At 38.9% G+C, this 27834-nt stretch overlaps 1 protein-coding gene across 1 annotated transcript in view; it reads right to left on the reverse strand.

The window, feature by feature from the left end:
- The window catches only part of LOC145662809 (trypsin-like), a 74247-nt gene that overhangs the window by 31317 nt on the left and 15096 nt on the right, over positions 1-27834 (reverse strand). Inside the window, exons 3-4 of the mRNA XM_081728697.1 lie at positions 18808-18950; positions 15193-15284 (exon numbers count right to left, since the gene is read on the reverse strand). Coding sequence (XP_081584823.1) covers positions 15193-15284; positions 18808-18950 — 235 coding nt within the window. The remainder of the gene's footprint in view (positions 1-15192; positions 15285-18807; positions 18951-27834) is intronic.

The raw sequence follows: 27834 nt of genomic DNA on the forward strand, positions 1-27834 counted from the left end.
TTCGAGGTCCTTCCTTTTGCATCGACTACTGAATTTTCGTGCTGTTTCGTGCCCCCATTTCCACGGTTTGTGCGTCACCAGAAGTGGGTCAAAATGGGGCTCCAAAGTGTGACCAAAATGACCCATTGTTCCGACACTATCGAATTTCTAGGTCGTTTCTTTCGCATCGTTTAGTGCCTATTTTTTAAAAAGTTTTCTGTACCTACTTCGTCGTCTTGTGCGTCATCTGAAGTCAGTTAAACAGGAATTAAAAGTGGGAGTTAAATGGCTCACTGTTCCGCCACTATCGAATTTCGGGGTTGGTTCTTTCACATCGTTTAGTGTGTATTTTGTACCGTTCTGTTCGCCTACTTCCACGTTTTGAGCATCACCAGAAATGCGTCAAAATGGTCCATCAATGTGTGAGGAAATAGAGGCATTATTCCGCCACTATCGAATTTGGAGGTCGTTTCTTTCGCATCGTATAGTGTCTGCTTTGTACTGTTTTGTGCTCGTATTTCCACTTTAGTGCGACAACGAAAATGGGTCAAAATGGCCTACAAGTATAGCGGAATAACTTAATGCTGTTCCGTCACCATCGTATGTCGAGGTCTTTTCCTTCACATTTTTTATGCATGATTTGTGTCGCTTTGTGCATCAGTGGGAGAGGGTCAAAATGGACCTTGAAAGTGGAATGAATATGTCTTTTTCTGCCATATTTGTAAGTCGTCTTTGACCCACTTTCGTTGGCATACAAAACGTGAAAATATGCGCAGAAACGGTAAAAACATGCACTAAACAATGCGAAAAAGCGACCTTGAAATTCGATACTAATGGGAGAGTGGATCATTTTTCTTCCCACATTGAATGCCCATTTTGACCCAACACCATTGATTCACAAAACCTGGAAATAGGCTCACAAAACGGTAGAAAACACGCACAAGATGATGTGAAAGAAACGACCTCGAAATCGTTCCTGACGGAACAGCATTAACTTGTTCCGCCATATTTGTAGGATAACATTGACCCATTTCCGGTGACGCAGAAAACGAGGAAATAGGCGCACAAAACGACACAAAAAATTTCCATGTAATTAAGCTAAATTTCCATTTAAGTTTGTAAGCTTAATTATATGGAAAATTTTATACATTTTTCCTTTACGTTGGTCTACTTTACGTTGATTTGGGACTTTTAAATTTTATTCAGTTTTCCACTGAAAAGTATCTATAATTCAACAAGGAAATAATTATTAATTATAATTATAATTATTATCTATATAATTGAATTCATTGTAATTTGTTCCATAACAAACACTTTACCATTTCGTACTAGCTGTTATGCCCGTTCTTCGCACCGATCAGATAAAATATCAATATAAACGAACTGAACAACGGGAGAACAATTAAGAAAAATTTCTAAAATTGGATATATTTTGTGTGAATATATATCCAACAACGTACATGTGTTTTCATTGGGAAGGCCGATCTGCTGAATTTGAACATATACACTATCGGGGGTGTCACTATACGTCTGAGCAACCCCAATAAATATGGATTCGACACAAATATTGGTCATTTACATGTCCCGGTGAACGCCCCCTCAGACCCCATTGGTTCAAATTGTGAAAAAAAAACCTCTGGTCCCCAACCAATACTGCGAAAACTATGAATGTGAAAATAACATCTGCCCTTTTCTACTACTTTTTACATATCCCGGTAAAAGCCCCTATGATCATTTGGTTCCAATTTTGAAAAAACAACGCCTCTGGTCCGCAGCCGATGGGGGCTGTATTTGGAAGTCAACGCCTGTGGAAGTATCACCATTCATCTCAGCGACAGCGAAAACTATGGATTTGACACTAATATCGGTAATTTTCCATTATTTTTACATGTCTCGCAATCCCCACCCCCGGTGACTCCCGGCCCGCATACAATGGTGGCTAAATTTGAAAAAAATCGCTAATGAAAGTATCACCATTGATCTCAGCGACCGCGAAAACTACGGATTTGACATCGGTCATTGTGGATTATTTTTACTTGTCTCGTGATCCCCTTTATAATGCCCTCGTTCCTTAGCTGCGCGGTTTTAAGTTTCAGCATTGAGCCCAGCGACCCCGAAAACTATGGATTTGACATTAATATCGGTCATTTTCGATTATTTTTACATGTCTTAGAATTCCCCCCTCTGGTGACCGAAGGCCCGCATACAACCGTGGATGAATTTGACTCATCGCTAATGGTAGTGTCGCCATTGATATCAGCAACCGCGAAAACTATGGATTTGACACTAATATCGGTCATTTTGGATTACTTTTACGTTTCGGTATCCCCCTCCCCCCCCGGTTGACCCACGGCCCGTAGCCGAATACGGTGAATTTGGAAGTTAATGCGATCAGAGTTTCACCATTGATCTCAGCGACCGCGAAAACTATGAAATCGACACTGATATCGTTCTACTTTTACATGTCCCGGTTAACGCCCCCCTGAGACCCCCTGGTTCGAATCTTGTTGAAAACGCTTTGCCTTGGCGTGGGACCTGGACCAGATATCTTTGATCAAAATTTGGTAACTCTCGGTCGACTTTTCTGGTTCCCATACCGGTCCCGGTAAACGTTCCCTGGAGACACCCTAGTAAGAAATTTAAAAAAAACCTCTTCGTTTTGGACTGGGGCCTAGACCAAGCTACCCGTGACCAAATTTTGAAAAGTTTCGGTCCACTCGTCTCGTCCACAGGCCGCACAAAGATAGACAGAGAGACACACGAACAAACTCTATTTTATTTTTATTAGAAAGGTCAGATCTGCCGTTATTGTATTAGTGCGGTGCTTGAGCGATTGATCATAGAAATTCAAACTCCAATGAGCGATAATTTTATAGGCTTGTTTTATTACAAGTTTAAACTATTTAGTCAGTAGAGAAAAGGGCGTGAATCATGGGTCAGAGTTGATGACAATGGGTTTTGATGGGTCTGTGAGTCACAGTGGGTAAGAGTGGTTTATGGTGTTTGGTGGGTCAGAATGGGTCACGGTGGGTCGTGGGGCACGACGGGTGGTGAGTCAATTGGTCGTGGCTAAAGTTTTCATTGCCCCACGCCCTCTCTGAACTACAGTGTTGAAAATTAATCAGTGAAAATCAATTGCAATTGATCATCAATTGAAAGTAATTGCTGTGGAAATCAATTGCAATTGAATCAATTGCCAATTAATTTCAATTGCAATTGAATTACAGAATTCAATTGCAATTACTTTCAATCGATTGATCAATTGCAATTGATTCTCCTTTTTTAATGGTCAACTGCAATTAACAATTAACCATTACTTATTTCAATTGTTAATTGCAATTAACAATTAAATTTACAGATTAATTGTTAATCGTTAATTCAATTGAAATTTGCCCAACACTGCTCTATATTAACGTCGGTCGTCTTTCGATCATTTTATGTTACTCCGTCCCACTCTCCGAAGGTTTGCAAAGGTGCCTTCTTAATCCTTGCCCCAAGGCAGGAAAAGCAAACAATATTTTCGCGAGGCCCTGAAATACAGCCAGGCGAGTGACTCAGAACGCACACAGCTCGCTGTATAGCTGCAAGACACCCATGAGTAATTAGTTGCTCTCTTGTTACAAGGCGTATAGTCAGTACCTATCAAGGTCAGTTCCGTTAGTTGAACATTGAGTTGACTGTTAGAATACAACAGCAACATACAACTATTGTTTACTTTTCACGAATATTTTTCACTTTCATGCGTACAGGTCACGTATTGCGTAGATTTAAATGAAGTGTGGGGTCAAGTATATATTCCCAGAAAGATATGAGTACTCAAAAGGCAAAAACATATAGCTATTTTTGTTTTCCCCTTTTCTATTAGTTAGTGAAAGTGTGTACGGTTGTTTCACATCCTTCTTGTAGTTTGCTTACTATTCCTTCTTCTTTTTCGTTGAGCTTTTGGCTATGAATACCACCTCGACAAGTCGTGGTTCTTATGATAGTGGCGTATTTTCGCCCCGAGAAATTACGGAAATAATAAATAATGTAGACTACGACGCTTTTGAAACGGACGATGAACGTAGTTTGTAGGAAGATTCTAGCATCAATTTGTGAAACACATGCCTTTTTTCACACAGCCTCGCTGCTGAACGGGACGTTAAACCAGTGGCGGAGTAGACACACACATTATATATACAGGATGGCCTATTTTAATCTTTCCACGGAAATATCTCGAAAACGTTTGAGCATAAATAAACTGAACAAAAACTCAAATAGGAAATACCATGGGGCAAATCGAACGGCGATGTCGCGATGCCCCCAGGGCCGTTCTTCAAGGGGCCCCGGTTCCAAATTAAAAATATTAAATGGAAACATGGGGCGAGTGAGACTTTTCGATAGATCTTTAAAATCTAAAATGCGATGTGGCAAAAGATTTTTCATATCGGTCACCGTGTTCAAAATGGCCGCCAAAATATGTTGCCTCTATCACATAAACGTCCAGTAGCACTAATATGGAAACGGTTGAACAAAAATGAACCAAACCAAACCTCAAATAGCAAAGTCATGGGGCAAATCGAATAATGTTGTCGCGGTGCCCCCTGGGCCGCCTTTCATCTTAGCCCAGGCCCAACTTAGAAATTTTATATGAAAATATGGGTCACGTGATACCTCATTCGATAGATCTTCATACTCTAAACAGCGTTGTGACAAAAGATTGTTCACATGGGCCACCGTTTTCAAAGTGGTCGCCAAGACATCTTGCCTGTATCAGATAACACGTCCAGTACCACTAATATGAACACGGTTGAAGATAATAACGGATGAACAGAATAAAACTCCTATAGGAAATCACAGAGAGTATTTATCATTCCACGGCTCGAAAATGTTGCATCGGAGGAGAAGATGATTAGAGTAAAGGCGCCATAATGCAAAGGAGGAATTCTAATTCCTAGAAAACGGTCCAACGATAAGTGGGTGAAGGGGACGGGAAGGAACGGTGAAATTCCAAACGAGAACCTTAGTTTTTGCAAATTGTATCTACACAACAAAATTATCTGATACATGTTTGTTTTTATTAGATATACAGATGGTGATCAAAAAAATGGAAACACCTAACGAAATTGCAACTTACCAGATTAATATGGTGTCGGGCCACCTTTCGCCTTCAGAACAGCCTTGATGCGACGTGGGAAGGAGGCATAGAGGTCGTGAATGGCACCAAGTGGAATTTTACACCACTACTTGTACAGGGCATCGGCCAGGTCTGTGTGAGAGGATGGAGGTGGAAATCGTCTCTGGAGTTGTCTTTCCACAGATGTTCAATTATGTTGAGATCTGGGTATTGAGCGGGCCAGGGGAGGTGTTGAACTTCATCCCGATGTTTCTCATATCACTCTGCAACAACGCGAGCTGTGTGAATGGGTGCATTATCATCCTGGAAGATGGCGTCATTGTCCGGGAACAACATCCGGACCATAGGATGCAAGTGATCTCTTAAAATTGCTACATAATCGTTGACAGTGATTCGTCCGCTAAGTGTGACCACAGGACCCAATGAAAACCATAATATGGCGGCCCACAGCATCACCGAGCCGCCGCCATGTTTCACCGTTGGTCGGAGACACTGTAGATCATAAGCTTCTTTGGGCGTTCTCCACACATAAACACGGCCCGTGGTTGGGAATAGAGTGAAGGATGACTCATCCGACCATATAACACGTTTCCAGTCTTCAACGGTCCAAGTTGCATGGTCGCGGCACCATTTGCGGCGTACAAAAGCGTTATGATCCCTGATGAGAGGTTTGGCCTGTGCAACACGACCCCGTAAGTTCATGTCATGTAATTCACGGCGGACTGTGATTGTCGAAACAGGGTGGGGGAGGTGCTGATTGAGTTCCTCCGTCACTTGCTCCGCAGTGGCACTACGGTTCTGCGTGACAATGCGCTTTAACCCGGCGTTACCTGTCACTCATGATTTTCTTCCGCCCACTGTTCCGCTTCCCCGATGTAGTTTTCCCGTGTGTTGAGTAGGCCGTCATCACCTTCGACACTGTCCCACGCGACACACCTAACACAGTAGCCACTGCCGTCACACTCACTCCACATAACCGCGTAACAACAATTTTGCCTCTTTGAAAATCTGAGAGGTCTCCCATTTTACACTACCTCCGCCTGCTGCAGCCACTGGACACTTCTGTTCCACTGCGCCTGAGTAGTATGGAGACCGACCTAACACACCACCAACAGCGGTCCGGTGCTGCGGGCGCCACGACACCACTGCCAACCCATACATGTGACGTGTTGCCAACTAAAGGTGTTTCCATTTTTCTGATCACCATCTGTATACTAAATCATTTAACGCAGTTTCTACACCAATGAAAAATTGTAACATTTGCTTTTCCTCCGTCTATGCATCTTTTTGTTACTGCCCTATCATGATACATTTTCTCTATTAGATACATATGTCAAACATAGAACACTCTGTCTCAAACAAATGATGTGTAGTAAATGAGTTCACATTCTCATTTGTGGGAATATTCAAGCCTAAGTTAAAGTGTAAAATCATAACCTTTTACATTTAAAACAATATTGTGTGATATGCAATATTGCGGAATTCAAGATGCCTTCCATGGTGCCCACACTCCATGTCAATGCAGGTTTTGCAATAATACCATTTGTAACATTTATTTTTCCTCCGTCCGCGCATGTCGTTATTATTGTTCTGTTCCAATACTTTTCACTAACTCTGTATACAGATCCACATATGTATTCTCACAGTAAAATTAAACTAATCTTTTCCACAGAATATTTTTCATACTATACTTTGATTCAGGGGTAGAAATGGAATTTTACAAGTAAGGGGAAAATCAACAATAGATAAAGTTTGATTGGGCTATGTCTCGAGAATACAAACTCGGAAAGACGGGAGTCAGGGGCAGACTGGCCAGAGCCGTTAGGCCGCAATTGCGGCGTAGGCCCTCTCAGAAAAAATTATGAAACAATAAAGAAAGAGAAAGAGAGAAAAGCTAAAACAGAAGAAAGCTAAATAATTCGGTAGATCATTGTTATTATGCTGCCAACACACACTCCTCTTCCATCCTTTCATCAATCAGTAAGTTAACTTTTTCAATAGGGCCCTTTTGTTACTGGATCTGTGGCTAGGTCCATCTTTCACTACGGTCTTTTATTAACAGAAACTGTGATTTAGTTTATACATGGGGCCTTGGACCCTTCTTTCAATATATTGGACAGTTGGGGCCTTCTGTCATTACATTGGGCAGTTGTGGCCCTGAGTGCTTTATTCATTATATTGGGCAGTTGGGGACCTTCTTTCATTTCATTGAGCAGTTGGGCTCCTAGGCACTTTCTTCATCATGTTGAGGTGTTGGGAGCTGGAACTTTTTTCATTATGTTGGACAGTCGGGGCCCTATCATCGTTGAAGACTGGGGTCTGGTTTGTAGCTGGGTTCATATTTAACCACAGGTTGATTGGTACCTTATGGATGTTAATACATCTTGTAGGTCTATATTTGATAACTCAAAAATGGAAAAACAGCGTATTTTTTAAAAAAAATATTTTCTATCAAAAACGTTTACAAAATTGCAGGAGAAAACAGTGGAAGACGGCAAGAAAGCGGGCATTTGCAGCATAATGGTTGATTCTATTTAAGATGTTTCAGTGCTGAATCAGCTTACTATAGTAATTCTCTGCGTTATAAGCGGTCAAGTATTTGGGCGGCTGTTAGCAGTTGTCGTAAAGAGTGACACTAAGACAAGTAACTTAAAATGAAAACAAAAGAGTACTTTGTGCCAACAATGTTTTGATGTCTGATATTGTAAGTTGCTCTTTTGATGGAGCTACTAACTTGAGTGGATGCTATAAAGGAGTTAAAGCATTACTGGAGAAGGATAATCCTGAAATCATTTACACCCAATGCATGGCTCATGCTCTTAATTTGGTTATGACAAATTTGACTGAGTAGATCCCTGAAGCTGCAAACTTATTTGGTGTGGTTGAAACCAGTGCCGTGTTCTGTCTGAATACTACAAAAGAAAGAATGTTTGGAAGAAAATGATTGATGCAAGCCACGAGGGATATGACAAAGTACGAAAAGTTCAACAAGTTGGTGCAACACGATTGTAGAGCAAAAACAAGGCACTGAATGCGGTAGTCGACACTAACGAGTTTCGCTACGAAACATGAAGCCAAGACGAGACTACTGTCTATCATCATCAAGATTTCTTTCATTTTTATTGTTCCTCAATGATGATGTACAGGACAGAAGTTTTCATGCGAAACAACATTTCAAGCTAAACTTTGCTGAATAAATTGACAGAATTTAACACTGTAATGATGTGCTCTGTGTTTCAGGACTTGTTTACAGAAACGAAGCGTGTTTCAAAATACCTGCAGTCTCACGGATTGGACTATCGTACAACCTGGAAACTTGTAGACAATTTGCAGCAGCAGCTTCAGAAGAAAATAGAGGCAAAAGATGTTTGTTTAAGCTTTACGAAAATACAAAAATATTTTGTGTAAAAAAACAACAGCTTGTGCAATCTGGTGTAGAGATAGCAATGGAAAAAGACTTTCCGCCCAGAAGAATCCTAAAGAAGAAGAAAATGTCAGGTAAGCTTGCGGCAGTTGAACTGGGAAAGAACTTAAATACAAGTGAAAATTATTTATTCAGAATAAAAAACTTCAACGAAAATTCTTACATGTGTCAGTGATAGATTTCAGGAGCCAAATAAACTCCAAATGCTGGATCCCAAGCACTTTTCGGAAATCGGGAAGAATGGTGTGTCTGCAGGAGCTTTCAGAGTTCTTGAGAAAGAACCAAATATAAAATAGGAGGAAATATACAAAGAGCTCCAGCAGTTCTTTGTCGTGTATTCTGTCACAAAACGTTCTGGTTTTGATGATCCTAAAGAGAATGATGCCCCTGAATCCGTAGAAGAAGATGATGATCATTAAGCATCTGAGCATGCTATGTAAGATGGAACATTTTGGACGGGATTCGCGGCAAGAGTGATAATGATGCTGCAAACACCTTGTGTAAAAATTGTTTGTCATGTGCAGGGAAAATTTTGTACCAATTTCTGTCAGTCTAGTTGTTTTAATAATTTATACATTGCATACAAACATGCGTTGTCTCTACCATGCACACAAGTGACATGTGAAAGGTGCTTCTCAAAGTTAAAGTTAGAGAGTAAACAAATCTCAGAGCTAATTTGTGTGAAGACATTTTGGACACATTTTTACTAATGAAAATGGAAAGAGATATGTTAAATTTAGTGTCTGTGAAGGAAGTTATTCAGGAACTCTGCCATTCATAATCTGAACTGAAAAGAATCTTAACGTTTTAAAATGATTAGTTGTTTAGTAGTTCAGCAGTGTTTTTCATTTTCAGTAAAACGTCGTGTTCATTCCAGAGTGAAAATTTATTATTAGTTGTTTGTTACAATTTTCAGTAAGCTGTTCTGTTCTTTCCATAGTAAAAAGCTATTGGCTATTATTTGTTTAGTGTTTCAGCTACTATACAGAGTGTCTTAAAAGTCCCATGACATACGGTAACTCTCTTATTATAAGAGTTACAACAAAATGTAGGAGTGGAAACCGTCTCCAAATATAATGTTTTCAATCTAAAGTGCAAGAATTTTTCAAATCGGACAAGCCGTTTGGGCTGTACGCTCTATATGCGCATAATGTTACATGAAAATGCAACGTTACAATTTACCTGGACCCAGAACATAAATGGATGAAGTTACTATCTATTAAAAACTTTATTTAAAGACGGTTTCTTCTCTTACATTTTGTTGTAACTCTGATAATAACAGAGTTATCCTAAGTCAGGGGACTTCTAGACACCCCGCGTGGCATTACAATAATAATTATAAAATATTCTCTTGAAAGTTTGTTTATGGAAATCCTGTGCTTGTTATGACATCAAATTTCCAATGACCAATGAAAAATCATAGCTTGCAAAAGCTATCATGTAACAACGAAGTTACATCTACTTAACGCGATGGCTCATCGCATATATTCATTGTACGCACAGGCGCAACCAGGAATTCATTCGGGAGGGGACAAGAATATTCAATACAGTAGTCCGCAATTCGACGTGCTGCACCATTTGATATGGACAAAATTGAAAGTTTGAATTCTCCTCATTACAAGCAATTTAGTTATCCTTATTATTAACTTGCTAAAAAAAACTTAAAATGAAAATTCCAATTCACAAATTCCCTATTATTAACGGTTACAAGTTAAAATTTGTACTATAATTATTATATTGTACATCTTTAATTTTGCATAAAATGATGCACTCTTTACTAACGTTTATTATTCTAAGAAATTAATGTAGGGGTTTTCTGTGTATTTCTCTTTCGACAGTGCTTTGACTTAATTCAATATTCATTTATGCATCGATCTATTTTGAAATTTCACCGAAATTTGTCTGCAGCGCGGCTGTATAAGATATACCAGGTTTGTTTCGGGGAGGCATGAGCCCCCGACCCCATAGCTGGTTGCGCCACTGATTGTACGATATTTTAGAAATTGGTGTTATAGTCTGAACTCCCTCCATGGTAACCACTATCTAGGCCCTAACACACCCAGTCCACCTATGACGGGAGTGCAAGCAAACTTTCATGGAGACCGACTTAAGCGAAAGCGATTGTTGAAAACCAATCAACAAGCAAACAAAACTAATATCACCATTCAAATTTCCTATTTGTTACTAATAGCCACAGACATATATCCTTCTTTTGCACAAACACTTCAATTTACTAAGAGGACATAAACCCCCTGTGCATGCTTGATCTCCAATCTTACTTTAATTTAAAGCTTTTTACCCGTGAAACCGTATTTACCGGGCCCTTTTGACGAGGGACTTTTGTGACTTGTGCCATTTTGACTCGGGACCCTTTTGACTCAGGCCCAGCTGAAACCTGGCCGTTTTAACACGTGCCCTTTTGTAGCGGTGCTACTTTGACCAGGGTCCGTTTAACGTAGTTCCCTGTTGACTTGGGTCATTTTGTCGCACACCCTTTTGACGCAGCACCATTATGTCACGGGCCCATTTTTCGTGGAGACCTCTTACCTGGGCCCTTTCGATGTGGGTTGTTTTGACTCGGACATTTTGTTGCGGGACCACTTTTGACCCGGGTCCGTTTGACGCATGGCCCTTTTGACTCGGACCCTTTTGTCGTGGGACTCTCTTGACCCAGGCTCTTTTGATGAGGGGCGTTTTGATTCGGGCCTTTTGACTCCGGCCCTTTTGTTGCGAAGACATTTGACGCAGTTCCGTTATACTCTTGCCCTTTTTTAGCGGGGCCCCATTTTACTCGGGCCTGTTTGACGCAGGGTCTTCTGACTCGGGTCCTACTGTCGTGGGACCATTTTAACCCGACCCCTTTATGTAGGGCGTTTCGATTCGGGCCCTTTTGACTCAGGCCCTTTCGTTGCCGAGATCTTTTGACGCGAGACCTTTTGACGCGGAGAAGTTTTGACTCGGACCCTTTTATAGCGGGACCACTTTTGACCCGGGCTCGTTTGAGGCAGGTCCCCTTTGACTCGGGCTCTTTTGTCGTGAGACCCTTTTGACCCGGCTCCTTCGATGAGGGTCGTTTTGATTCGGGCCCTTTTGACTCCTGCCCTTTTGTTGCTGAGATGTTTGACCCGAGCCCTTTCGACTCCTGCCCTTTTGTTGCTGAGACGTTTGACCCGAGCCCTTTCGTCGCGGCTCCGTTTTGACTCCTGCCCCTTTTTACCGGGGCCAAATTTGACTTGCGCCCTTTTCTTGCGGAAACCTTTTGACCCGTACCCTTTTGACCTGCGGCCGTTTTGACTCGGGTCTTTTGTAGCGGGGCAATTTTGACCAAGGCTCGTTTGACGCAAAGCCCATTTGTCGCGGGATTATATTGACCAAGGCTCTTTTGATGAATAGAGTTTTGATTTGGCCTGTTTTGTCTTGGGCTCTTTTTTGCGGAGAACTTTTGACCCGGGAAATTTTGAAACTGGACCGTTTGACTCGGGCCCATTTGTAGCAGGGCCACTTTTGACCCGGGCCCGTTTGACGCAGGTCCTTGCGACTCGAGCCCTTTTGTCATGGGATCCTTTTGACCCAGGTCCTATTGATGAAAGGTTATATAACTCGGGACCTTTTCTGCGGAGACCTTTTGAACCGAGCCCTTTTGATGCGGGGCCGTTTGACTGTGCCCTTTTGTAGCGACGCCCATTTTTGAGCCGGAGCTCGTTTGACACAGACATTTTGTTGTGGGACCCTTTTGGCCAGAGCTCTTTTTATGTGGGGCGTTTTGATGCGGGCTCATATGACTCAGGCGCTTTTGTTGCGAAGACATTTACACCCGGACATTTTTGACGCGGGTCCGCTTTGACTCGGGCCCTTTTGTAGTGTGGCCCCCTTTGACCCGAGCTTATTTAAGGCAGTTCCATTTTTACTAGGACTCTTTTGTCATGGGACCCTTTTGACCCGGCCCTTTTGATATGGGTCGTTTTGATTCTACCCCTTTACGACTCGGGCCCTTTTGTTGCGGAGACCTTTTAACTCGGTCTCTTTTGATGCAGGACTGACTCGGGCCCTATTGTAGTGGGCCCCTTTTTGACACGGTCCTTTTGACGCAGAGCCTTTTGACTCGGGTTCTGTTTTGTGTGATCCTTTTGGCCAGGGCCCTTTTTATGAGGGGCGTTTTGATTCGGTCCCTTTTGACTAAGGCCCTTTTGTTGCGGAGACCTTTTTACCCGGTCACTTTTGACGCGGGGCTTTTTTGGTCTGGCCCTTTTGTAGCGGGTCTTTTTTGTCGCGGGCCGTTTTGAGTCGGGCCTTTCTGTGTTTGCTATTTTGTCTGCTCTTCTGACATGGAACCATATATATAAGGCAGCAGCTGAAATACTTGGGACAGGGGGCCTGGTGAAGTATGAGTAAATCAATGATCGATCGATCCAGGGCGCAGTAAAATTAATTACGCCACTGTTCATATCTCTTTCTTTCTATTCTCTCGACATCATGTCTGGAGATGAATGTTCTGACTAATGGGCTACAGCGGCGAAAGACGATATACGCTATCAATATTAATGTTATGGATTTTAACTTAACACATATAGGGCAATAAAATGAAAAGCTCTATATCGGTATTTTGTCCTTCCCCCCCCCCCCGTTGGAAAAATCCTGCGGACGTTAGTGATTATGATGTTTCTTAGTTACTGTATTATATTGTTCTATATACGGAATAAATACTTCTGTGTTTTGTATAATAATAAGAACCTTATCTACATTTATTACGGTCCTTGCTTTACGGCAGCGAAACATATTCACGTTCAGCGTAATCAGTTTCCATTCTCAAATAATTACAGTGAGAGGAATGAAATAATTCACGCACACATTTAGGACTTAGAAAAGTGCCCTGAGAATATGTCGTAGTAAATTCCTGAAGAGTGAAAAGCGCTAGTAGCAGTTGTTAGCAGTTATTAACATATAAGACAGTAAATTGAAAAACTGAGAATACGAATCTTTTCATTTCGCTGATGCTTCTAATCTATGCCTTTACTTCCTATACCTACGTTATTTCCCTAGTCAAAATAAAAACTCTTCAAAATTAATCATAATTTCTTATGCAATCATCCCTTCCTTAGAGTACTGCGCGGTCACATACCCTTCACGGCGATGTAAAGGCACTTTTGGCGACGAGGATACTTCAAGTAGTTGCATTACACCGAGATCTAACGGCAAGACACGAAACACGTTTGTAAGTGGGTGTGGCACTTTTCTTCACACAACTCAACAATCACAACAACTTCTCAAACACAACACTGGTCGCTACTAAAGGAGAATAAGCACTGCTCTCTGTCACCACTTAATGTCTACGTTAACGCTATCTGGACATACACTGCATGAACGAAATACTAGTGCTATCACATATCTTCACACTATGTCTGTTCTTTGCATTGCCCAGTGTGTGTTGTTAACCACTCAGGATGGAAAGGAAAGGAGATTTTTTTAAATAATTAAAAAAAATGCTACTCTCTTCCCGTCAGATTGAGTATCTAAAATATTTTTTTGCTCTCAAGCACTGTGGAGAATAACAACTTGAAACTTTTGATCAATATTTGACGCACTACGGGTTACGCTGTGCTACTTTTTTTTTTTGCCTGCCTCGGCGACAGTGTTGGCATCCAATTCCCACAAATTATTTGGACAAAGTGAACATTGAAAATTTCCCTTTATATTTCCCTAGTAGTTGCATTACACCGAGATCTAACGACAAGACACGAAACACGTTTGTAAGTGGGTGTGGCATTTTTCTTCACACAACTCAACAATCACAACAACTTCTCAAACACAACACTGGTCGCTACTAAAGGAGAATTAGCACTGCTCTCTGTCACCACTTAATGTCTACGTTAACGCTATCCGGACATACACTGCATGAACGAAATACTAGTGTTATCACATATCTTCACACTATGTCTGTTCTTTGCATTGCCCAGTGTGTGTTGTTAACCACTCAGGATGGAAAGGAAGGGAGACTTTTTAAATAATTAAAAAAAATGCTACTCTCTTCCTGTCAGATTGAGTATCTAAAATATTTTTTTGCTCTCAAGCACTGTAGAGACTAACAACTTGAAACTTTTTATCAATATTTTGTGCTACTTTTTTTTGCCTGCCTCGGCGACAGTGTTGGCATCCAATTCCCACAAATTATTTGGACAAAGTGAACATTGAAAACTTCCCTTTATATTTCCCTACCAGGTGCATTACAGCACCATACTATACAAAATATACGGAAGCAACTCTCTGGTTATGGGATAACCAACGACAAAATCTGTCTTTGTGCTTCACTGTCTGTTCTCAAATACATCATTCAAAAAGTCACTCCTGTACCTTTCCAAAGCCCATTTAGTATTTCTCAAAACCACGATTACATGTAAAACAAAAATATTTTTCTGTAAGGAGGTGTTCAAACTGGTTAACAACCTGTGGATCGCTAACCGTTCAGAATCGGACCGTTGAGAATAAACATACGAATTTGTTGGCTTAGAATCGCCCATATTACCAGCACCGAAAATATTTCCATTTCTCCGTCAATCATCCTGTATTGTGTTTATACTCATGTTTACTTCAATTTTTGTTTTCAGCAGCCTCTCTACATGCATTTCTAAAACTTTTATTTCAAACTGTTATCAAATATATAAAAAAAGAATATTACCCGTTATATTTTTCATGCACAACCAGTTTGCTTGCTATTCGGTATTGCTCTGTATTTTCCTCCTCTTTCACATTGCACTCGCCAGCCACAACCTGGAACATTAGAAATGTTCATGTAGAGTATTTTTAATAATGAAATATTCAATTGAAACATATCTTCACCATGTATATTTCAAGTTTATTATAAATTATTTTACTACTCAGTTTTATTTACATTTTATGCCGTTCTCACGATTTTAATGTGAATTACTAAGAAACCCATACGATACTTTCAATCAAAGTTTATTTTCTACGTAGAAAATGTAACATTTCAATATTTTCTATTATTACTTTCATCGTCTTTTATCATACTTAAGATTACTATACATATACTATATGCAGGAGAGTTAATCCATATAAAGTGAGCGAATGAAGGTTATTGACCATTAATTGAATGATTTTTCATTTGTGAATTCCTGCATAATTAGTGAGTCAATATTATAGGCAATGTAGGGGACTACGAATTACCAGCGAACTTTCTCAAGGGATAGGAGACAATAAGATGAAAGTACTGACTTCACTTATTAACAAGAGCTACCTGAGTGAAGAATGGCGACTGATTTTATAGATGTTGCAATGACTGTATTGCCTAAGGAAAAGTAAGAAATAAGTACAGAGATCATAGAACCATTAACCTTATTTTACACACTGGGAAGATTATTGCGCGTATATTGAATAAGCGGTTGGAAACTAAGAAACAAAAGATACTGAAAAAAGGTCAAATTTAATTCCGGAAAGGAAAAGGCACCAGAGACGCTATTGGGTTGATGATGATCATATCTTAACGAGTTTTTGACTTAAAGCAAGAGTTATGTTTGCGATTCATCGACTGACAAAAAGCTTTCGACCGGGTCAATTGGACAACACTTCTGAAAATATTTAAAGAAATCAGGGTCAACTGGAGAGACCGACGACTTATTTGTAACCTGTAAATAGGACAACGAGTGAAGGGGAAACTAATAGTGTGGAGATTGGAAGAAAAGTTACTCAAGGGTGTAGTATGTCGTCCCAATTATTTAACATTTACAGTGAATGCTTAATGAAGGAACCATTAACGGAAGATGGAAATCTCAAAATTCGGGAACAGACCATCAACAAGGTTAGGTATGTGGGCAACATGGTTGTTACATATATAGGTAAAATTGAAGAAAGAGTACAGGAGATGATGAGTAAAGTGTTACCGTTAGGAAACAATATGGAATGGAAATGGACATCGGAAAGTCCAAAATCATCCTGAGGAAACAGACTATTAAGGAAAACAAAAAAGAGCTTGAAGAGATCGTTCGTGCCAGATATCTGGGAAGTGTTTTGACGAGATGTGTTTTCTGCATCCAAGAGAACAGGTCAAGAAATGCTGTAGCAAAAGAGATATTCAACAAGGAAAGATCACACCTAATTAGCAGACGTCATATTGAACTAAGGAAGAAGCTGGTAATGTGCTGTATATGGAGCATGTGCTGTATATGTCTTGTATGATTCAGAGATTTAACATTACGGAACTTCGAGAGCTCTAAAGTGGTGTTTTAGGAAGGTGAAGAAGATAAAATGAAAAGAGAGAGAAACAACGAGTAGGAGAGAAGAGAACGTTCTTACCTAGTATCCTTTGTAGAGAGGCCGAATGGGTTGGACATATGTTGTGTAGAAATTACCTTCTTCATACTACCATTGAAGATAAAGTAGAAAGAAAGCGAGGAGTTGGGAGAAAAGAACACAACTTATCAATGATTTGAAAAATAGAAGAAAATATTGGGAGATAAAGGAGAAAGCTGAAGATAGAGAAACGTGGAGGAAACGTTTTCGGACCTTAAACCCTTTAACAATGACTATCTACCTTTCATATCCTATACATGTAAGCGAATTTTTGAATTCTGCTTGTTGCAATATATAGTTAGAGCGATTATCTCGGCCGATTTCATTAATGGAGTCAATCCGTTAAAGTATTAACGGATAGTGTCGAATTTTAACGGTGGGCATCAATAGACCATGTTTCATACATTTTTAAAAATTGTTTCTTACAACAGACAGGTAGTTAGTTTGTCTCGACCAAATTCGATAGTATGGTCGATGTGTGAATATTGCAACGGGTAATAACGACTTTACCGGTGGCTTTACATAGCATATATCACATACGTGTAAGCGCATCTTTTATGTTTCTCGGAATAGACAACTAGAGCGATTACCTCGGACGAGTTCGTTGATGAAGTCAATCAGTTAGCGTTTTAATGGATACTGGCGACTTTAACGGTGACTATCTCAACCCATATCTCATACATGTAAGAGAATTTAATTTTCTTTCTTGTTATAATAGATAGAGCAATTACTTCGACCAAGTGTGTTAATGGAGCCAATCGCTTAGGACATTAACGGATAACGGCGACTTTAACGGTAGGTACTATAGCCTATATCCCATACATGCAAGGGATTTTTAAATACTGTTTCTTGTAATAACAGATAGAGCGATTACCTTGGCCAAGTTTGTTAATGGAACCAATCATTTAGGACATTAACGGATGATGGTGACTTTAACAGTAGATATCTCTAGCCTAAATCTCATACATGCAAGGAATTTTTAAAATACTGTTTCTTGTAACAACGGATAGAGCGATTACCTTGGCCAAGTTTGTTAATGGAACCAATCCTTTGATACATTAACCGATGATGGTGACTTTAACAGTAGGTATCTCTAGCCTATATCCCATACTTGCAAGAGATTTTTTAAAGTACTCTTTCTTGTAATAACGGATAGAGCGATTACCTTGGCCAAGTTTGTTAATGGAGCCAATCGCTTAGGACATTAACGGATAACGGCGACTTTAACGGTAGGTATCGCTAGCCTATATCCTATACATGCGAGGGATTTTTTAAATACTGTTTCTTGTATTAACTAATAGAGCGATTACCTTGGCCAAGTTTGTTAATGGAACCAATCGTTTGGGACATTAACGGATAACGGTGACTTTAACGGTAGGTACTATATCCTATATTCCTTACATGCAAGAGATTTTTTAAATACTGTTTCTTGTAATAACGGATAGAGCGATTACCTTGGCCAAGTTTGTTAATGAAACCAATCTTTAAGGACATTAACGGATGATGGTGACTTTAACAGTAGGTGTCTCTAGCCTATATCCCATACATGCAAGGGATTTTTTAAAGTACTGTTTCTTGTAATAACGGATAGAGCGAGTACCTTGGCCAAGCTTGTTAATTGAGCCAATCTTTTGGAACATTAAGCGATAACGGCGACTTTAACAGTAGATATCTATAGCCTACATACATGTAAGTGATTTTAACGGATAACGGACTTAACGGATTATAACGGATAACAGTAAATATCTATAGCCAATACGCTACGAACGAATTTTTGAGTTCTGTTTTCTGCTGTAGACAGCTGGAACGACCAACTTTGTTAACGGAGTCCATCCATTAATATTGTAACGGGTAATTGTGACTTTGACTGTGGTTACCCATTTCCTATACATATATTTTGAATGGTCCTCTGTACTGCGCCTTTTCCAGAGATCATTTTTATTAAACTTTACGTGAAACTATTTTTTTTTTTTTTTTTTTACCTTACCTTAACAGATGCAGGTTTTTGTCCATCTACGCAGTGAGCTGCAGTCAATACCCATGTCTCACTTATGATGGACCCTCCACACAAAAACTTATGAGAATCCGTTTCAGATTTGATTTGTAACATTACTTGATATGGAAATTGACCTAGAACAGCAAACAGATTTGTCATTTAGATAAGTAAACGAAGTACTCCATAAATATTTCAAAACAATATGTAACAAAATTATATTTGATAATGTTAAATCAATGATTCCTTCATAAATAGGAAATAAACTTAATTAATTTGTCACAGAATTGAGAAAATCGTCTATGTGTTTATGAAATATCTTTACATAATTGAATCGGTCATTGCAGAAAGGGCACATGTTCTGTCTGTGCCCTTTCTGCAATGACCGATTCAATTGTTAGAGAAATCTTCCAGAATTGATATGGAAACAATGAAGTTGTATAAATAATACACAATGCCGCAACCATATATCTACTGTGTATACATTGAGTAATTCGAGAATAAACAAAAATTAAGACTCGTCTTCCATCATAACATATTTCTAGCCTCTGACAGTTGTAACAGCTGTAGATCCCGGCTACATTTGAAATGCATGCTTTTGCTCCTTCATAAATCAGGGCCGTGCCGTGGGGGGGCAGAGTGGGGCGACGGCCACTGGCGCCGAACTAAGGGAAAGGAAAAAAGATGGGAAAAATTGCTTGGAATATATGTATGGGGCGCCGTCGTATACTGTCGCCCCGGGCGCTGATTTTCCACGGCACGGCCCTGTCATAAATACAAATGTTTTGTTCGTTTCTGAAATATTAATTTTGTTAAAAAGTAAAAGAACGAAAAAGATATTGAGTAATGTATTTGAAAAGGACTACTGCCAAGGTTAGTATGCCAAGTTGCCAACGGGCGTTGTATGTATATGGGCATTTAAGAGCTGTGTATGGGCATTTAAGAGCTCCAGACACTACAATAATACGACTACCATTATGTGCAAAAAAAAAAAAAAAAAATATCACGTAGTCCTGTAAATGACGTTTTATCAAAATTATTTCATTTTTCTTTATATATCTATATTAGCTTTTTAACGAACCATTTTTTCGATCAAACTGATTTCTTTTTTTTTTTAAATTTGAAGTGATTTTTGTGTAGGAAACATGGGATCTTTTTTTTTTTTTAATTAATGCAAATAATATGTGGTCTATGGGATATTTTACGGTGTTTGCATGTAGGGTCTATGCAAAGTTGCGCGTTGACATCTGCAAAGTCCACTAAAACCAGATAGAACCAATAAAATGTGACGAATATCAGCGTACTTGCACTTTTGCACTCATCACCCTTCTGTCTAACAGAAAAAGTTAACAGCTCAAAACTTGTCCAGCTAAACGAACAAAGACAGCTTAAAGATGACAAGATCACAACTCGGCGTGCAGCAAGTAATACAAAGAGACCAACGCTGGCTTACTATGACATCTAGCGGGGAATTCAGAACTTCATTAATGAAAGGGTGTCTTAGCTGATACGCAAAGCTGCTTTTCTATGTCCGAACTAGAAATATGTGGTCCAATACAATTTCAAAATGAACTTTGCATATATGCAATGGCGCCGATCCGGGGAAGGGGAGGGCTAGCTCATGTGGGACCCCACATTGTATTTATGAATATACAATATTTGGCATAAATTGAATGTAATTCGTCTTAAAATTCCTCATATATGCCTTCTGCATCTGAATGAGCCTCCCAAATTTACAGAGAAATCGGTGCCAATGCATATATGCAAAGCTGCGCGCTTAAGGGTTACAACTGTTTGACAGGTTAATAGAAGGCAACACGGTTACAAGGTAATTTCGTAGAAGGAAACTGGCACTACTCAGCACTGAACCTTGCAACTTCATTCTGAAGAGCAAGACTATCGTGGATTCAGAACTACTACATTGAAAACATAGTATCAAATCTTACCAGGTCTTTTTCTGTCATAGTATTATTGTAAATACTAGCTGCAGTATGACAGTATTTTTTATATAAATATTCCTCCACAATTTTATGATGCAAACTATGAAATTTTGTATCGAAATACGTGAATGGAAAACTTATCCAACTGCCTTCTTATATAGACCAACAAATTAGCCATTATACAAAGCGAGACAAGTAGTTGAGTGGTAACGTGAAGAGAAAACGAAATTAATAAAACCAAGGATAGGAGGGTAGAATTCACCCAATGAAAAATACTTTTTATAAGTGTTGTTATGAAATAAGGGAAAAAAATAAGTTAGTAGAAAAGGTTCGCACAGGTCTGCAAGAAAAAAAAAACATTGAAATGCACGTATGTGTAGTTGGCCCCCCACTTTCAAATTTCGATTCGAAACCTAGACAATCGTTTGTTTTTCGTTTGTTATTGATTGTTTTGAAGAAAAACATTTGTTTCGAAAAACGTACAAACACATTCACAAAATAAAGTTGGGGGGCCAACTTCACGCTGCCCCCCACTTTCAAATTTCGATTCGAAACCGACACCAATCGTTTGTTTTTCGTTTTTTATTGATTGTTTAAAAAAATCGTTTGTTTCCAAAAAACTACGAAGATTTTTACTAAATAAAATTTGGGGTGGGCAATTTCCCGTTGGGCTCTCTAGTATGATGATAGAACTTTCTTGGTTACCTTTATATGTAACCAAAATGTACGGCAAAATTTCAGGGGTGGATTTCTTATGGGTAGACCCCCGTGAAGTTGGCCCTCAACTTTATTTTGTGAATATGTCCGTACGTTTTTCGAAACAAACGAATTTTTCTCCAAAACAATCAATAACAAACGAAAAATAAACGATTGGCTTCGGTTTCGAATCGAAATTTGAAAGTGGGGGCTAGTGTGAAGTTGCACCCCCAACTTTATTTTTTAAATATTTCTGTACGTATTTCGAAACAAACGATTTTTCTCCAAAACAATCAATAACAAACGAAAAACAAACGATTGGCTTCGGTTTCGAATCGAAATTTGAAAGTGGGGGAGCCAACTTCACATACGTTTGAAATAGGGCACAGTGTTACCATACACACCAAGAAACAACTTGCTTCTTGTTAAAAGTATCGTCTGGACGAAACAAGACCTTTAATATTTGAAAGAAATTGAAATATGGGCAAGAAGACGTAAAGAAGTTCTGACCCTTGAATGCATTTCTCATTCCATGTAATTTATATAATGATATATTTTGGAAAAATAGAATTTCTACATTGATGCGTAATTATGGTAATTTTAAGAAAAATACATCTGATTCACAGTGTAGCATACTTTTTCAAAAGCCATTATATAGTCCAGGCAAATTAAACTAAAAAAGAGGCGATCAATGGAACAAATTCGGAACAAACTGATTTTTGCTACACACGTTGAGAATAGCATTTGAAACAATACTGGAGATTTCAATTGATGTTAATGATGGGAAACCTGGGAAATCACTGCCATCTTGAAAAAACTATTTTCTGCCATGGTGGTCCGCTGACCCGTAGAGGTCAGTGGACATTCACTAAAGGACACGCAATTTACAGTTAGGAAAAGAGTTTTATGTTATATTTGCAAGAAATGCTTGAACGTAAACGTGAACTTACTATCTAAGAGTTCGAAGATTTTGTAGAAAAAGGATACTTCACCGTATGGAGAACTAAAAGAGCATGGGCAGGAACATGGACTAACATTACAATTGAGCAGACGCTGATGGAATCCATGAAGACTTCTGGGAGCCTGACTCACGGGAGGGAGTATCCTCATGAACGTTAGTCAGATGGTTTCTAGAAATGCCAGCTTATATCGAAGCCAGTTATCAACTTGAAATGTTTGTTGGTCGTGAATATGTTGGAGGAGACCAACACGCTTCCGCACCCAGCTCTTCTCTCAAACGTGAGATGAGAGACATTGAAATATTTGAAAAATGGCTGCAAGATCACCAGTCTTTTGTTCCCCGAAATTACAACATCGTGTCCTCAGCAACTGGAATTGTTGATAACGACAGTATTAACTGCCATAGCAGTAGAAAAAAGTCGGAACGTATCTTGCTAAGGGAGGTTCTGGCAAGAATTTCCATGCCGCACCTCAGGCTCTATCCACAGGAGGTCTAGGGAGCAGCCCCCTAAATTTTGGCTGCCCCTTAAACTTTTCACGGTTGGCTTGCAAATGAACTATAATGTGGTGACGAACTATAATGTGGTTGAATCGGCCCCCCCCCCTAACTTCTACTGGTCCCCTACAATTTTGGGCTGGCTACCGGCCTGTGTCACCTACAAGCGTAACTTAAGAATTTTGCCACATTCTGCTGTAAATAAACACACCAAGATAAATGATACTGTACTACCAACAACATCAGGTGCACTGTACCAACGAGTAATAAGAACAGTAAAGGAGAAATATGAATGGTCATCCTTCTTTCAGTATGAATTAGCTCCAGTACCATTATCATTGTTTGATGAGGGTGAAATGAGAAAGCCCCTAAACTCTTCTCTCTACTCTCTTTTCAAATCAACTGAGGATCTACCTCTAGAAAACTGAATACGTAATTGATGGAAGTCATCTGCTACACAAAGTGGTTTGGCCTACCCCAACCACATATAAAAATATATACAAAACATACAGCAGTTATGTGATCAAGCTCTTTGGCTATAGCTCACTAGTAGTGTTTGATGGTTATGAATCTATATCAGCACTAACAAAAATAGAGACGATCGTTGAAAATAACTTGCCCTGACATAGTTTTTGAAGAAAGTATTAACTCAATGATTGAAGAAGTAAGTTTTTGTCAAATCTTGCGATTAAGTCTCATTTTATTCAGCAACTCACATAATAACTCCAAGACAAAGGAATTACTGTCATTCAAGCAAATGATGATGCAGATAGGCTCATCGTGCAAACGGCTTTAAACTGGGTACCGGAGTCAATAATAAGCCTGTAGTTTTAGTAGAAGATGACGTTGGCCTACTGATTCTGCTGACATCATTATTTAGCACAAAAACAAAATTGTGAAGAAAAATGACCGAAAATAGTTTGTTCAAGATGGCGGCGATCTTTTAGGACATAAATTGAACTCTCTAGAATTGTTTCTAATGCTATTCTGAACCTGCATACCAAAACTCAGCTTGTTCCGAATTTGTTCCACTGATAAAGCTAATTTGCCTAGGCTATTACAGTTTCAAATTAACATATAATCCTTTTATGTATTAATAAGATTATCCTATAGATAATGCTTTTTCTTTTACAAATATGTTGTAATTATTTAATCATAAGGTGTAAGGATTTCGAAGGGCAATGAACGCAGAAACAAAAGCTTCTCTGTAAATTTTTCCCTGAGTGAAGAAGTCAATCTTTCTAGAATAGTTTTATCTGTTGTGTCTTGATATCTTTCTATACGTAATGGTCTGCCCATTTCTCGGTAAACCAATGATCTTTTCTCAAAGATGTGTCGACATATCGCTTCCATACGAATAATAGAACAATATTAGACATCTCAATTCAGAAACGTTATTATATTTAGTGCTGTCTGAAATTAATTTAGAGCTAATCCATTATAGATAAGGATGCCGAACAAGATCATTGACACCAGTAGAGATGTGCATGAGACGAGACAAGAATTAAATCTCTCTCGTCTCGGATCTACACACATAACGAAATTAATACGGGTTAAAATATATAATTAAAAAACTAAAATTTTGGGAATTTTCAACATTCTGATCTAAATTAAGCAAATATAATTTTTGACAGAAGTAACGGATGACAGAAGTACAGGACGAACAATGAACATACTGTAGACGAGTCAATACTTTTCTTGTTTTGAGCTGTCCGGCTTTAAGGTTACTACTTTTTTTTATGTCTATTGGGTGCTTATCAGAAGCGCCACCACTTTTCTACATTTTTCAAAACATTGCAAAAGAAAAAAATAGTCCTATAATTTCTCTACGTAGTTACTTGTATTTAGTTCTTAGAAAATACCGCTTAATGGAATAGTTTGTGTTGACGTCTTCAATTAATTATAATTTCATTCGTTTTGATAGCAAACTCAGCAAGTACAAGGACCATCTAAAAAAACATTGGTTAGTTAGTAATTAATATTTTGTGTTCTCTAGAAAATAAAACAAACAAATTATAATATTGTTCTATTATTTCTTAATTATTTTTGGAAAAAATAATGATGATATCAGAAGCATCTGAGGCTCGAATACACAAGTCATAAATTTGTATAAAAACGATAATATCAAATTGTTTCATATAAATAAAATTTGTGCGATTACGTTCTTATGTCACAAGTAGTTGTCACCACCTTTCAGACTACCGGATACAGTTAATACCAGGGCTAGGAAATGAACCGGTTCTTGCGAAAACGCTCTGGACAGGTTTCTATCTTTAGCATGGGTTCTTGGTACCTGAACCGGTTCAAAAGCGGGTCAGATCCGGTTCTTTTCCCATCCCTGGTTAATACTCTTGGTGTATAGACATATATTCACCTGATGTCGACAAGTACCTGTATGATTAGGATGCGCCCTAGATTCAATTTTCTAACTTTGTAAAGTAATAGATCATGTGGTCCGAATTCCACATTAAGTTGTAGGCTTACGCTTTGTATTGCTTCGGATCTAAGAGGGACATTAAACTTCAAACTAACCAACCAACCAATTCGTTTTCAGACCTGAATATCCCACGTAAACGAAATATCAAGTGAAAGTCAAAGGAGAGGCAAGAGTAAACGATGTTGATTTTGAAAACAGCTTTCGTGTTGAAACATCCAGTACCCCTCCGAACAGGAAAAGACTGATTCAAGACATAAAGGGTCAAGTTGCAAATTCAAATGGTAAGCAAATAGGTCTGTTCTGCTCTTCCTTAATAAGTGATGCATTTTTTACGGTTATAATAATCTCTGTGTGTCTGCGATAATGTAGGATGAACAAATTTCTCCATTGAATATGGCTCTTTAGTTTCTGTGAAAATGTCACACATAGTCTTGCAGGGCCCTAGATGCTAGTAAGTTCTCTTAAATTGCATTATCCCCTATTTCAACTTGCGCATTCCTGCCGTATAATATATATTTACTTGACATTACAGGAATATTCAAGCGTCGAAGTCGGTTAGTAAGATTCAGGTGTAGGTCTATAGCTTATTGTGAAATCCAAACACGTAAGTGATTACCGAAGTCGTGTGATATGCTACGAACCACCATGAAGCAAGTAAGTGTCGACATCCAGTTAATCATACACGAAGTATATACTAAGTGCATACAATAACGCAAAATCTGGCGACACCAACTTGCAATAACATTAAACATCTTTCCATAAAACAAACTGACACTAAGGTCTTTCAAGTAACTCGTGACTTGTATATTCAAGCCTTAAATGCTTATTAGCTTCATTTCCAGTTCTCTTTTCCACAGTAGTTCAGAAATGAAAGAAACGATATTAGGGTCATTCTATTTGAAATGGGACTTTTGATGTAACTGATATGTTGATAGGCAGATAGCAGTCAAAACACGTTGAAATTGTATAAGTACATACTTTGCAAGGGTAACTTACAATTAATAATGAATTCAGTAATATTTTTATAATTTTATTTTAAAATATTGATGTAAAAATAGATGATATGTCACCACCATGCGTTGTAACCACTTACAGTTTTACTTGAATGATTCGAAATAACTAAAGTACTATGTTTTATTCAGCAAGTATTAGACGACTTTTTTAACGTATGAATATCAATGAATCATCATCATCATAAGTATTCTGCCTTTATTGGCAGGTCGCTTGCCGCAGCTGGGAAGCTTCCATGCTCCAAGGTCCTCCGCTAACTTCTTCGTCTTCGCGTATGATCTTTCTGTTTTTATATCATCCATTAATTTTAGTCTCCTTCGCCCCCTCCCTCTAGGACGTCCCTCATGATACAATCTCTTCTTAGGCAATGTCCCAACCAGTAGCGTCATTTCAGATTTGGCTTGAGGGGGGGCAAGACCCCTTGATATATGTAAAATTTCGCGTTTTTCACTGGCTTACTACTATTCTATTGATAAAATCTATATAAATTTCAAACTCAGGGGGGTAGCAAATACCCCTCCCTGCCTCCCCTAAATGATGCCCCTGGTCCCAACCAGTTTCTCTTTCTCTTCCTAATAATATCTAAAAGTGTTCTTTTCTCACTCACCATTTCTAACACTCTCTCATTCTTTTTCCGCTCGACCCAACTAATTCTTTCCATTGTTCTCCACACCCACATTTCGAAGGCTTCCACTCGATTTTCATCACCTTTACGTAATGTTCACGTTTCCGCCCCATACAGTACAACACTCCACACGAAGCATTTTATGAGTCTTTTTCTCAACTCTTTATTCAAGGTCCCACAAAACAGACTTTTCTTCCTCCTAAAGGCTTTTTTCGCCATTGCTATCCTTGCTTTTATTTCACTTTCGCACTTCATGTTATTGCTAAGAATACTATCCAGATATCGAAAACTATTCACTTGTTCTATTTTCTCCCCTCCTACTTTTATATTTGACACAGACCCCTTCGTTCCAATCACCATGGCTTTTGTCTTTCTAACATGTATTTTCATCCCATATTCTTCAAAGCCTTTCCTCATTTTTTCTAAAATTTTATTGATTTTCTTTTCAGATTCTGCAATAAGCCCCATATAGTCTGCAAATCTTATGCATCTAATCATTCTACCTCCTACCTAAATCCCATCATCATCATATAGGCTCTTTTTCATTTTCTCATCTAGTGTTAACTATTACTGTTTTAATATCCTATTCAAATACGAAACTTGATCCTGCTGCAATTTGCGCTCATCTTGATCCAGTCATCGTTTGCATTAAAAACCATGTCCAAGATCTCAAGATAATTAATTTCCTAAGCGATGATCCTTCAACGCAGTATAGAAACAAAAAGATGTTTTATCTTATGGGCACATATTTGACTAAACAACTTTGCGTTGATCATTTACAGTGACATTATTCAGAGAGTGGCCACGGTAAAGGTGCCCCAGATGGAGTTCGTGGATGCCGGAAAGGAATGGCTGA

This window comes from Thermobia domestica, chromosome 10 (genome assembly GCF_964235325.1).
Source record: "Thermobia domestica chromosome 10, izTheDome1.hap1.1, whole genome shotgun sequence".
In the NCBI taxonomy this organism is placed as follows: Eukaryota; Metazoa; Arthropoda; class Insecta; order Zygentoma; family Lepismatidae; genus Thermobia; species Thermobia domestica.